A 14,770-nucleotide genomic window follows, 5' to 3' on the forward strand; every position below is an offset into this window, starting at 1 on the left:
GGACCCCACAATGCTGAATCCCGGGATCCCCAATTCTGAATCTTGGGATCCCCCAATTCTGAACCCCAGATTCCCCCAATTCTGAACCCCAGAATCCAACAGTTCTGAATCCCAGAATCCCACAATTCTGAACCCCAGGATCCCCCAATTCTGAATCCCAGGATCCCCCAATTCTGAATCCCAGGATCCCCAATTCTGAACCCCAGGATCCCCCAATTCTGTACCCCAGAATCCCACAATGCTGAATCCCAGGATCCCACAGTTCTGAATCCCAGAATCCCACAATTCTGAATCCCAGAATCCCCCAATTCTGAACCCCAGAATCCCCCAATTCTGAACCCCAGGATCCCACAATGCTGAATCCCAGGATCCCCAATTCTGAATCTTGGGATCCCCCAACTCTGAACCCCAGAATCCCCCAATTCTGAATCCCGGGATCCCCCATTCTGAACCCCAGAATCCCCCAATTCTGAACCCCAGGATCCCCCAGTTCTGAATCCCAGAATCCCCCAATTCTGAATCCCGGGGTCCCCCAATTCTGAACCCCAGAATCCCCCAATTCTGAATCCCAGGATCCCCCAACTCTGAATCCCGGGATCCCACAATTCTGAATCCCAGGATCCCCCGATTCTGAACCCCAGGATCCCACGATTCTGAACCTCGGAATTCCACAATTCTGAATCCCAGAATTCTGAATCCCAGGATCCCACCCCGAATCCCAATATCCCCCGATTCTGAATCCCGCCATCCCGCCCCGTTCCCGCCGTTCCCGCCCCTCACCGAACATCCAGACGTCGCTGGCCGTGGTGAAGCGCCGGAAGTTGATGGATTCCGGCGCCATCCACTTGATGGGGAGGCGGGAGATGGAAGCTGGAACGAGCTGGGAATGATCCCGATCCCACATTTCCCCCATCCCCGGCCGACCCGAGGGATCCACGCGATCCCAGATCCCGCGGGCTGGATCCCACCTTTGTAGTACTCCTCATCCTCGATGTAGCGCGAGAGGCCGAAGTCGCCGAGCTTGACGCACTCCGGGGAGGCCACCAGGATGTTCCGCACGGCGATGTCCCTGCGATTCGGGATTTGGGATCCGTGGGATTTGGGATCATTGGGGTATGGGATTATGGGACACGGGATTTGGGATGTGGGTTGTGGAGAGGAGAGGCCACCAGGATGTTTCGCACGGCGATGTCCCTGGGATTTGGGATCCATGGGAAAATGGGATAATGGGATTTGGGGTATGAGTTGTGAGATATGGGATATGGGATATGGGATATTGGGATTTGGGATCCATGGGAAAATGGGATTTGGGATATGAGTTGTGGGATATGGGATATGGGATATTGGGATCTGGGATCCATGGGAAAATGGGATAATGGGATTTGGGATATGAGTTGTGGGATATGGGATATGGGATATTGGGATTTGGGATCCATGGGAAAATGGGATAATGGGATTTGGGATATGAGTTGTGGGATATGGGATATGGGATATTGGGATTTGGGATCCATGGGAAAATGGGATAATGGGATTTGGGATATGAGTTGTGGGATATGGGATATGGGATATTGGGATTTCGGATCCATGGGAAAATGGGATTTGGGATATGAGTTGTGGGATATGGGATATTGGGATTTGGGATCCATGGGATCCATGGGAAAATGGGATAATGGGATTTGGGATATGAGTTGTGGGATATGGGATATGGGATATTGGGATTTGGGATCCATGGGAAAATGGGATAATGGGATTTGGGGTGTGAGTTGTGGGATATGGGATATTGGGATTTGGGATCCATGGGATCCATGGGATCCATGGGATAATGGGATAATGGGATTTGGGATATGAGTTGTGGGATATGGGATATGGGATATTGGGATTTGGGATCCATGGGAAAATGGGATAATGGGATTTGGGGTATGAGTTGTGGGATATGCGATATTGGGATTTGGGATCCATGGGATCCATGGGATCCATGGGATAATGGGATAATGGGATTTGGGATATGAGTTGTGGGATATGGGATATGGGATATTGGGATTTGGGATCCATGGGATAATGGGATATCGGATATGGGATAGGGGATAATGGGATATAGGATTTGGGATCTGGGATCCATGGGATAATGGGATAAGGGGATGTGGGATCCATGGGAAAATGGGATTTGGGATATGAGTTGTGGGATATGGGATATTGGGATTTGGGATCCATGGGATCCATGGGAAAATGGGATAATGGGATTTGGGATATGAGTTGTGGGATATGGGATATGGGATATTGGGATTTGGGATCCATGGGAAAATGGGATAATGGGATTTGGGATATGAGTTGTGGGATATGGGATATGGGATATTGGGATTTGGGATCCATGGGAAAATGGGATAATGGGATTTGGGGTGTGAGTTGTGGGATATGGGATATTGGGATTTGGGATCCATGGGATCCATGGGATCCATGGGATAATGGGATAATGGGATTTGGGATATGAGTTGTGGGATATGGGATATGGGATATTGGGATTTGGGATCCATGGGAAAATGGGATAATGGGATTTGGGATATGAGTTGTGGGATATGGGATATGGGATATTGGGATTTGGGATCCATGGGATAATGGGATATCGGATATGGGATAGGGGATAATGGGATATAGGATTTGGGATCTGGGATCCATGGGATAATGGGATAAGGGGATGTGGGATCCATGGGAAAATGGGATTTGGGATATGAGTTGTGGGATATGGGATATTGGGATTTGGGATCCATGGGATCCATGGGAAAATGGGATAATGGGATTTGGGATATGAGTTGTGGGATATGGGATATGGGATATGGGATATTGGGATTTGGGATCCATGGGAAAATGGGATTTGGGATATGAGTTGTGGGATATGGGATATGGGATATTGGGATTTGGGATCCATGGGAAAATGGGATAATGGGATTTGGGATATGAGTTGTGGGATATGGGATATGGGATATTGGGATTTCGGATCCATGGGAAAATGGGATTTGGGATATGAGTTGTGGGATATGGGATATTGGGATTTGGGATCCATGGGATCCATGGGAAAATGGGATAATGGGATTTGGGATATGAGTTGTGGGATATGGGATATGGGATATTGGGATTTGGGATCCATGGGAAAATGGGATAATGGGATTTGGGGTGTGAGTTGTGGGATATGGGATATTGGGATTTGGGATCCATGGGATCCATGGGATCCATGGGATAATGGGATAATGGGATTTGGGATATGAGTTGTGGGATATGGGATATGGGATATTGGGATTTGGGATCCATGGGATAATGGGATATCGGATATGGGATAGGGGATAATGGGATATAGGATTTGGGATCTGGGATCCATGGGATAATGGGATAAGGGGATGTGGGATCCATGGGAAAATGGGATTTGGGATATGAGTTGTGGGATATGGGATATTGGGATTTGGGATCCATGGGATCCATGGGAAAATGGGATAATGGGATTTGGGATATGAGTTGTGGGATATGGGATATGGGATATGGGATATTGGGATTTGGGATCCATGGGAAAATGGGATTTGGGATATGAGTTGTGGGATATGGGATATGGGATATTGGGATTTGGGATCCATGGGAAAATGGGATAATGGGATTTGGGATATGAGTTGTGGGATATGGGATATAGGATATTGGGATTTGGGATCCATGGGAAAATGGGATTTGGGATATGAGTTGTGGGATATGGGATATTGGGATTTGGGATCCATGGGATCCATGGGAAAATGGGATAATGGGATTTGGGATATGAGTTGTGGGATATGGGATATTGGGATTTGGGATCCATGGGATCCATGGGATCCATGGGATAATGGGATAATGGGATTTGGGATATGAGTTGTGGGATATGGGATATGGGATATTGGGATTTGGGATCCATGGGATAATGGGATATCGGATATGGGATAGGGGATAATGGGATATAGGATTTGGGATCTGGGATCCATGGGATAATGGGATAAGGGGATGTGGGATCCATGGGAAAATGGGATTTGGGATATGAGTTGTGGGATATGGGATATTGGGATTTGGGATCCATGGGATCCATGGGAAAATGGGATAATGGGATTTGGGATATGAGTTGTGGGATATGGGATATGGGATATTGGGATTTGGGATCCATGGGAAAATGGGATAATGGGATTTGGGATATGAGTTGTGGGATATGGGATATGGGATATTGGGATTTGGGATCCATGGGATAATGGGATTTGGGATATGAGTTGTGGGATATGGGATATGGGATATTGGGATTTGGGATCCATGGGAAAATGGGATAATGGGATTTGGGATATGAGTTGTGGGATATGGGATATGGGATATTGGGATTTGGGATCCATGGGAAAATGGGATTTGGGATATGAGTTGTGGGATATGGGATATTGGGATTTGGGATCCATGGGATCCATGGGAAAATGGGATAATGGGATTTGGGGTGTGAGTTGTGGGATATGGGATATTGGGATTTGGGATCCATGGGATCCATGGGATCCATGGGATAATGGGATAATGGGATTTGGGATATGAGTTGTGGGATATGGGATATGGGATATTGGGATTTGGGATCCATGGGAAAATGGGATAATGGGATTTGGGATATGAGTTGTGGGATATGGGATATGGGATATTGGGATTTGGGATCCATGGGATAATGGGATATCGGATATGGGATAGGGGATAATGGGATATAGGATTTGGGATCTGGGATCCATGGGATAATGGGATAAGGGGATGTGGGATCCATGGGAAAATGGGATTTGGGATATGAGTTGTGGGATATGGGATATTGGGATTTGGGATCCATGGGATCCATGGGAAAATGGGATAATGGGATTTGGGATATGAGTTGTGGGATATGGGATATGGGATATGGGATATTGGGATTTGGGATCCATGGGAAAATGGGATTTGGGATATGAGTTGTGGGATATGGGATATGGGATATTGGGATTTGGGATCCATGGGAAAATGGGATAATGGGATTTGGGATATGAGTTGTGGGATATGGGATATGGGATATTGGGATTTCGGATCCATGGGAAAATGGGATTTGGGATATGAGTTGTGGGATATGGGATATTGGGATTTGGGATCCATGGGATCCATGGGAAAATGGGATAATGGGATTTGGGATATGAGTTGTGGGATATGGGATATGGGATATTGGGATTTGGGATCCATGGGAAAATGGGATAATGGGATTTGGGGTGTGAGTTGTGGGATATGGGATATTGGGATTTGGGATCCATGGGATCCATGGGATCCATGGGATAATGGGATAATGGGATTTGGGATATGAGTTGTGGGATATGGGATATGGGATATTGGGATTTGGGATCCATGGGATAATGGGATATCGGATATGGGATAGGGGATAATGGGATATAGGATTTGGGATCTGGGATCCATGGGATAATGGGATAAGGGGATGTGGGATCCATGGGAAAATGGGATTTGGGATATGAGTTGTGGGATATGGGATATTGGGATTTGGGATCCATGGGATCCATGGGAAAATGGGATAATGGGATTTGGGATATGAGTTGTGGGATATGGGATATGGGATATTGGGATTTGGGATCCATGGGAAAATGGGATAATGGGATTTGGGATATGAGTTGTGGGATATGGGATATGGGATATTGGGATTTGGGATCCATGGGATAATGGGATTTGGGATATGAGTTGTGGGATATGGGATATGGGATATTGGGATTTGGGATCCATGGGAAAATGGGATAATGGGATTTGGGATATGAGTTGTGGGATATGGGATATGGGATATTGGGATTTGGGATCCATGGGAAAATGGGATTTGGGATATGAGTTGTGGGATATGGGATATTGGGATTTGGGATCCATGGGATCCATGGGAAAATGGGATAATGGGATTTGGGATATGAGTTGTGGGATATGGGATATTGGGATTTGGGATCCATGGGATCCATGGGATCCATGGGATAATGGGATAATGGGATTTGGGATATGAGTTGTGGGATATGGGATATGGGATATTGGGATTTGGGATCCATGGGATAATGGGATATCGGATATGGGATAGGGGATAATGGGATATAGGATTTGGGATCTGGGATCCATGGGATAATGGGATAAGGGGATGTGGGATCCATGGGAAAATGGGATTTGGGATATGAGTTGTGGGATATGGGATATTGGGATTTGGGATCCATGGGATCCATGGGAAAATGGGATAATGGGATTTGGGATATGAGTTGTGGGATATGGGATATGGGATATTGGGATTTGGGATCCATGGGAAAATGGGATAATGGGATTTGGGATATGAGTTGTGGGATATGGGATATGGGATATTGGGATTTGGGATCCATGGGAAAATGGGATTTGGGATATGAGTTGTGGGATATGGGATATTGGGATTTGGGATCCATGGGATCCATGGGAAAATGGGATAATGGGATTTGGGGTGTGAGTTGTGGGATATGGGATATTGGGATTTGGGATCCATGGGATCCATGGGATCCATGGGATAATGGGATAATGGGATTTGGGATATGAGTTGTGGGATATGGGATATGGGATATTGGGATTTGGGATCCATGGGAAAATGGGATAATGGGATTTGGGATATGAGTTGTGGGATATGGGATATGGGATATTGGGATTTGGGATCCATGGGATAATGGGATATCGGATATGGGATAGGGGATAATGGGATATAGGATTTGGGATCTGGGATCCATGGGATAATGGGATAAGGGGATGTGGGATCCATGGGATAGGGGATTATGGGATATGAGATATAGGATATGGGATTTGGGACCCATGGAATAAGGGAATAAGGGGATTTGGGATATGGGATAATGGAATATCGGATGGGACACTGGAGCAATGGGATAACGGCATATGGGTTATCAGGGTAATGGGATAAGGAGATAAAGGGATATGGGATAGGGGATGTGGGATATGGGATATGGGAGAATGGGATATGGGATGTGGAATTTGGGATAATGGAATTTGGGATATGGTTTGTTGGATGGGATAATGGGATATGGGGTATGGGATATTTGGGTAATGGGATATTGGGATATTGGGATAATTAGATAATGGGATGGGATGGGATGGGATGGGATGGGATGGGATGGGATGGGATGGGATGGGATGGACGCACATGGGATGGAGCAGAGCCCTCACCCAGCCCATGCAGCTCCCAAAGCCTCCACCCCTTTCTCATCCCTGCTCCCACTCCCACCTTCCACCATCCCCCCCATCCATGACCCCACCTTCCCCCGCCCACCCCGGAATTCCACGTGGCTCCGGCCCCATCCCAAATCCCAAACCCCAAACCCCAAATTCCAAGTCCCGAATCCCAAATCCCAGATCCCAAATCCCAAATCCCGAATCCCAAATCCTGAATCCCAAACCTAAATCCCAAATCCCAAATCCCAAACCCCAAATCCCAGATCCCAAATCCCAAATCCCAGATCCCAAATCCCAGATCCCGAATCCCAAATCCTGAATCCCAAACCTAAATCCCAAATCCCAAATCCCAAACCCCAAATCCCAGATCCCAAATCCCAAATCCCAGATCCCAAATCCCAAATCCCGAATCCCAAATCCTGAATCCCAAACCTAAATCCCAAATCCCAAATCCCAAACCCCAAATCCCAGATCCCAAATCCCAAATCCCAAATCCCAGATCCCAAATCCCAAATCCCGAATCCCAAACCTAAATCCCAAATCTCAAATCCCAAATCCCAAATCCCAGATCCCAAATCTCAAATCCCGAATCCCGGATCCCGAATCGCGGATCCCGAATCCCCGGATCTCACCTGTGGACGCAGTTGACGGCCTCCAGGTAGGCCAGGGCCTTGCTGACCTGCAGCGCGAACAGCACCAGCGTGGGCACGGCCAGGCCCGCCCGGTTCTGCTCCAGGTACTGACCCAGCTGCAACGGAACCGTCCCGACGGGGTCACACCGGGAACGGTGGCATGCGGCACTCACCGCCGGGCCCACCGGGATCCATTGGTCCTCTTCTCACCATCCATGAGGATCCATGGATCCTGCCCTCTCCAAAACTCCCACATGGATGCATGGGATGGTGCCCTCTCCATCATTCTCACCAGGATCCATGAGGATCCATGGATTCTGTCCTCTCCATCCATGAGGATCCATGGATCCTGTCCTCTCCATCATTCTCACCAGGATCCATGAGGATCCATGGATTCTGTCCTCTCCATCATTCTCACCAGGATCCATGAGGATCCATGGATCCTGTCCTCTCCATCCATGAGGATCCATGGATCCTGTCCTCTCCATCATTCCCACCAGGATCCATGAGGATCCATGGATTCTGTCCTCTCCATCATTCCCACCAGGATCCATGGATCCTGTCCTCTCCATCATTCCCACCAGGATCCATGAGGATCCATGGATCCTGTCCTCTCCATCCATGAGGATCCATGGATCCTGTCCTCTCCATCATTCTCACCAGGATCCATGAGGATCCATGGATCCTGTCCTCTCCATCCATGAGGATCCATGGATCCTGTCCTCTCCATCATTCCCACCAGGATCCATGAGGATCCATGGATCCTGTCCTCTCCATCATTCCCACCAGGATCCATGAGGATCCATGGATTCTGTCCTCTCCATCCATGAGGATCCATGGATCCTGTCCTCTCCATCATTCCCACCAGGATCCATGAGGATCCATGGATTCTGTCCTCTCCATCCATGAGGATCCATGGATCCTGTCCTCTCCATCATTCCCACCAGGATCCATGAGGATCCATGGATTCTGTCCTCTCCATCCATGAGGATCCATGGATTCTGTCCTCTCCATCATTCCCACCAGGATCCATGGATCCTGCCCTCTCCATCCAGGAAGATCCATGAGGATCCATGATGATCCATGGGTCCTGCCCTCTCCATCCATGAGGATCCATGGATTCTCCCTCTCCATCCATGAAGACCCATGAGGATCCATGGATCCTGCTCTCTCCAAAATTCCCACCAGAATCCATGGATTCTGTCCTCTCCATCCATGATGATCCATGAGGATCTATGGATCCTGCCCTCTCCATCCATGAGGATCCATGAGAACCCATGAGAAACAATGGGTCCTTCTCTCTCCATCATAGCAAGGATCCATGGTTCCTGCCCTGTCCATCACTCCCATGAGGATCCATGAGGATCCATGAGGATCCATGGATCGTGCCCTCACCATCCATGAAGATCCATGAGGATCCTGCCCTCTCCATCCATGATGATCCATGGATCCTGCTCACTCCTTCCGTGAGGATCCATGGATTCTGCTCTCTCCATCCATGATGATCCATGAGGATCCATGGATCCTGCCCTCTCCTTCATTCCCATGAGGATCCATGGATCGTGCCCTCTCCATCCATGAAGATCCATGAAGATCCATGAGAATCCATGGATCCGGCCTTCTCCATCATTCCCACAGGGATCAATGGATCCTGTCTTCTCCATTGATGAAGATCCATGAAGATCCATGAGGATCCATGAAGATCCAAGGATTCTTCTCTCTCCATGAAGATCCATGGATCCTGCCCTCTCCATCATCCCAAGGATCCATGGGTCCTGCCCTGTCCATCACTCCCATGAGGATCCATGAGGATCCATGAGGATCCATGGATCGTGCCCTCACCATCCATGAAGATCCATGAGGATCCTGCCCTCTCCATCCATGATGATCCATGGATCCTGCTCACTCCTTCCGTGAGGATCCATGGATTCTGCTCTCTCCTTCATTCCCATGAGGATCCATGGAGCCTGCCCTTTCCAACCATGAAGATCCATGAGGATCTGTGAGGTTTCATGGATCCTCCCTTCTCCATCCATGAAGATCCATGAGCATCCATGGATCCTGCCCTCTCCATCCATGAGGATCCATGGAGATCCATGAGCATCCATGGATCCTACTCTGTCCATCCATGAGGATCCATGAGGATTCATGAAGATCTCTGAGGATCCATGGATGCTGCCCTCTCCATCCATGACAATCCATGATGATCCATGAGCCTCCATGGATCCTGTCCTCTCCATCATTCCCACCAGGATCCAAGAGGATCCAAGGATTCTGTCCTCTCCACCCATGAGGATCCATAGATCCTGCCCTCTCCATCCATGAGAACGGGATCGGGGTTGGGAATGGGATCAGCAATGGGGTCTGGATGGAGGTCCCACCTCTCCGTAGGGATAGAGCTCCATGATGATCCAGGTGGGCTCGTCCTCGGCGATGCCGATGAGCTTCACGATGTGCGGGTGGTCCAGCTTCTTCATCAGCACTGCGGGGATGGCGGAATTCCCAAAAATCTCCATCAGAACCCTCAGAATCCCAAAAAAGTCCACCAGGACCTTCAGGATCCCCAAAAACCCCAAAAGCACCTTCAGCATCCAAAAAAACCTCAACAGGACCATCAAGATCCCAAAAAAACTCATGAGAACTCCCGGTATCCCAAAGAAAAAAAAATGGCAGGACCTTCAGGACCCCAAAAGACCCCAAAAGGACCCTCAGAATACCAAAAGAGTCCACCAGGACCTTCAGGATCCCCCAAAACTCCAAAAGGACCCTCAGAATCCCAAAAAAAAGTTATCAGGATCCTCAGGATCCCCCAAAAAACTCTATCAGGACCTTCAGGATCCCCAAGAAACCCCAAAAGAACCTTCAGGATCCCAAAAAAATCTCAGCAGAACCATCAAGATCTCCAAAAAATCCATCAGGACTTTCAGGACCCCAAAAAACCTCGGCAGGACCTTCAGGATCCCAAAAAACCTCGGCAGGACCTTCAGGATCCCAAAAAAACCCCCCAAAAGGTCCTTCAGAATCTCCAAAAACCCCAAAAGGACCTTCAGGACCCCAAAAAACTCCATCAGGACCTTCAGCATCCAAAAAAACCTCAGCAGAACCATTAAGATCCAAAAAAACCTCATGAAAACTCCTGGTATCCCAAAAAAAAAAATATGGCAGGACCTTCAGAATCCCCAAAAGACCCCAGAAGGACCTTCAGGAGCCCAAAAAACCCCAGAAGAACCTTCAGGATCCCAAAAAGACCCCAAAAGGATCTTCGGAATACCGAAAGTACACCAGGACCTTCATGATCCCCCCAAAAATCCCAAAGGGTCCCCAGGATCCCAAAAAACCCCGTCAGGACCCTCAGCATTCCATAAAACCCCAAAAGGTCCTTCAGAATCCCAAAAAATTCATCAGGACCCTCAGCATTCCAAAAAAAAAAAAAACCCATCGGGACCCTTGAGATCCCAAAAAACCCCAAAAGGTCCTTCAGTATCCAAAAAAACCCCATGAGGACTCCCAGGATCCTAAAAAAAACCATGGCAGGACCTTCAGAATGCCAAAAAAACCCCAAAAGAACCTTCAGGATCCCAAAAAATCTCAGCAGAACCATCAAGATCTCCAAAGAACCCATCAGGACTTCCAGGATCCCAAAAAACATGGCAGGACCTTCAGGATCCCAAAAAAAACCCAAAAGGACCCTCAGGACCCCAAAAAATCCCCCAAAGGACCTTCAGGATCCCTCCAAAACCCCAAAAGGACCCTCAGGACCCCAAAAAACTCCACCAGGACCTTCAGGATCCCCAAAAAACCCCAAAAGAACCTTCAGCATCCCAGAAAACCTCAGCAGAACCATCAAGATCCCAAAAATTCCACCATGCCCTTCAGAATCACAAAAAAAGCCCACCAGGATCCTGAGAACCCCCCTAAAAACCCCAAGAGGACCCTCAGGATCCCAAAAATCCTCAAAAGAACCTTCAGGACCCCAAAAATCTCCACCAGGACCTTCAGGATCCCCAAAAAACCCCAAAAGAACCTTCAGCATCCCACAAAAACTCACCAGAACCATCAGGATGCCAAAAATTCCACCATGACCTTCAGAATCCTAAAAACCCCCACGAGGACCCTCAGGATCCCCAAGAAACCCCAAAAGAACCTTCAAGACCCCCAAAACCTCAATCAGGACCTTCAGGATCCCAAAAAACCCCAAAAGAACCTTCAGCAGCCCACAAAACCTCAGCAGAACCATCAAGATCCCAAAAATTCCACCATGACCTTTAGAATCCCAAAAAAGTCCACCAGGATCCTGAGGACCCCCCTAAAAACCCCAAGAGGACCCTCAGGATCCCAAAAATCCTCAAAAGAACCTTCCGGACCCCAAAAATCTCCACCAGGATCCCAAAAAACCCCAAAATGACCCTCAGGAACCCCAAACCCCCCCGTGATGACGCCCCTGGTGGGTACCGGCTTCGCTGAGGAACTTCTCGCGGTTCTCGGGGCTGCAGTCCTTCTTGCAGGTCTTCACGGCCACCTCGATCTTCTCCCCCTTCTGCCGGGATGGGGACACCGGGAATTCGGGAATTTGGGATTTGGGATCATGGACAAGGGAAGGGTGGTGGGATCTCAATGGGGTTCAGAAGGGAAGGGTGGTGGGATCTCACCGGGGTGGAGAAGGGAAGGATGGTGGGATCTCACCGGGGTGGTGTGAGAAGGGAAGGGAAGGGTGGTGGGATCTCACCGGGTTGGAGAAGGGAAGGATGGTGGGATCTCACCAGGGTTGAGAAGAGAAGGGAAGGGAAGGATGGTGGGATCTCACCGGGTTGGTGTGAGAAGGGAAGGGTGGTGGGATCTCAATGGGGTTGAGAAGAGAAGGGAAGGGAAGGGTGGTGGGATCTCACCAGGGTTCAGAAGGGAAGGGTGGTGGGATCTCAATGGGGTTGAGAAGAGAAGAGAAGAGAAGAGAAGAGAAGAGAAGAGAAGAGAAGAGAAGAGAAGAGAAGAGAAGAGAAGAGAAGGGAAGGGTGGTGGGATCTCACCGGGTTGGAGAAGGGAAGGATGGTGGGATCTCACCAGGGTTGAGAAGAGAAGGGAAGGGAAGGGTGGTGGGATCTCACCAGGGTTGAGAAGAGAAGAGAAGAGAAGGGAAGGGTGGTGGGATCTCACCAGGGTGGAGAAGGGAAGGATGGTGGGATCTCACCAGGGTTGAGAAGAGAAGGGAAGGGAAGGATGGTGGGATCTCACCAGGGTTGAGAAGAGAAGAGAAGGGAAGGGAAGGGTGGTGGGATCTCACCGGGCTGGTGTGAAAAGGGAAGGGAAGGGTGGTGGGATCTCACCAGGGTTGAGAAGAGAAGAGAAGGGAAGGGTGGTGGGATCTCACCAGGGTGGAGAAGGGAAGGGTGGTGGGATCTCACCGGGGTGGTGTGAGAAGAGAAGGGAAGGGTGGTGGGATCTCACTGGGGTTGAGAAGAGAAGGGAAGGGAAGGGTGGTGGGATCTCACCGGGGTTCAGAAGGGAAGGGTGGTGGGATCTCACCGGGGTTCAGAAGGGAAGGGTGGTGGGATCTCACCAGGGTGGAGAAGAAAAGGGAAGGGTGGTGGGATCTCACCAGGGCTGACAAGAGAAGGGAAGGGTGGTGGGATCTCACCGGGGTGGAGAAGGGAAGGGTGGTGGGATCTCACCAGGTTGGTGTGAGAAGGGAAGGGAAGGGTGGTGGGATCTCACCAGGGTTGAGAAGAGAAGGGAAGGGTGGTGGGGTCTCACCGGGGTGGTGTAGGTGCCCTCGTAGACCTCTCCGAAGAACCCTTCGCCCAGGATCCGGCCCAGCGTCACGGCGTCGCGTCTGATCCCAAAGTGCTGGACTGGAATGGGAATGGGGAGGAGATTCCATGATCGTGGAGATCCACCAGGAATGAGCACCTGGGAGGTGTCCATGGCTGCCGAGGCTCTCAGGCCATGAGGATCCAGGAGGATCCGTGATGATCCATGGATCCTGCCCTCTCCAAAATTCCCACAAGGATCCATCGATCCTGCCCTCTCCATCCATGAAGATCCATGAGGATCCAAGAGGATCCATGGATCCTGCTCTCTCCATCCATGAAGATCCATGGATCTTCGTATCTCCAAAACTCCTACATGGATCCATGGTTCCTCCCATCTCCATCCATGAAGACCCATGAGGATCCATGGATCCTGCCGTCTCCATCCATGAAGATCCATGAGGATCCCTGACAATCCATGGATGCTGCCCTCTCCATCCATGAGGATCCGTAAGAATCCATGAATCCTCTCATCTCCATCCATGAAGATCCATGAGGACCCGTGGATCCTCCCATCTCCATCCATTAAGATCCATGAGGATCCGTGAAGATCTGTGGTTCCACCCATCTCCATCCATGATGATCCATAAGGATCTGTGATGATCCGTGGATCCTGCCTTCTCCATCTATGAGGATCCACGGATCCTCCCATCTCCATCATCCCAAGGGTCCATGGATCCTGCCCTCTCCATCATCCCAGCTCCTCCAGGACCTCCTGAGAGCTTTGGTGAGCCTGGGACGGGAATTTGGGATGGGCAGGAGGAACTGCTGGAGAATCCCCATGGGAATCACCTACTTCCAGATCTCGGCCTCGAGGACTCGTCCAGGATTTCCGCGTAAATTTCGGAATCTGGGGGAAAAAACGGGATACGGGAATGGGATCAGGAAGCTTGGTGGTCCTCCAGCATCTCCAGAGGGTCTGGTGCTCCCTCAGGATGCTTGGATGCATCCCGACCCTCTGGAGAAGATCTGGGGGTGTCCAGAATTCCTGAATCCCGCCCGGAATGTGTCACGGACCGGGATGGTGGGAACGGGGAAGGACTCACCGCCGCTGACGCTGTGGGACAGCGTGGAGAACCTCTCGCCGAGATTCCTGAGGGTGGGAGCAGG

The 14,770-nt window shown here is 49.7% G+C and overlaps 1 protein-coding gene across 1 annotated transcript in view; it reads right to left on the reverse strand.

Moving 5' to 3' along the window:
• PTK2B (protein tyrosine kinase 2 beta) overlaps positions 1-14,770 on the reverse strand; it is a 67,908-nt gene that overhangs the window by 33,670 nt on the left and 19,468 nt on the right. Inside the window, exons 11-18 of the mRNA XM_058802262.1 lie at positions 14,707-14,753; positions 14,457-14,510; positions 13,605-13,702; positions 12,309-12,393; positions 10,238-10,338; positions 7,857-7,972; positions 969-1,069; positions 781-870 (exon numbers count right to left, since the gene is read on the reverse strand). Of these exons, the coding sequence (XP_058658245.1) occupies positions 781-870; positions 969-1,069; positions 7,857-7,972; positions 10,238-10,338; positions 12,309-12,393; positions 13,605-13,702; positions 14,457-14,510; positions 14,707-14,753 (692 nt within the window). The remainder of the gene's footprint in view (positions 1-780; positions 871-968; positions 1,070-7,856; positions 7,973-10,237; positions 10,339-12,308; positions 12,394-13,604; positions 13,703-14,456; positions 14,511-14,706; positions 14,754-14,770) is intronic.

Source organism: Ammospiza caudacuta, chromosome 3, assembly GCF_027887145.1.
Source record: "Ammospiza caudacuta isolate bAmmCau1 chromosome 3, bAmmCau1.pri, whole genome shotgun sequence".
In the NCBI taxonomy this organism is placed as follows: domain Eukaryota; kingdom Metazoa; phylum Chordata; class Aves; order Passeriformes; family Passerellidae; genus Ammospiza; species Ammospiza caudacuta.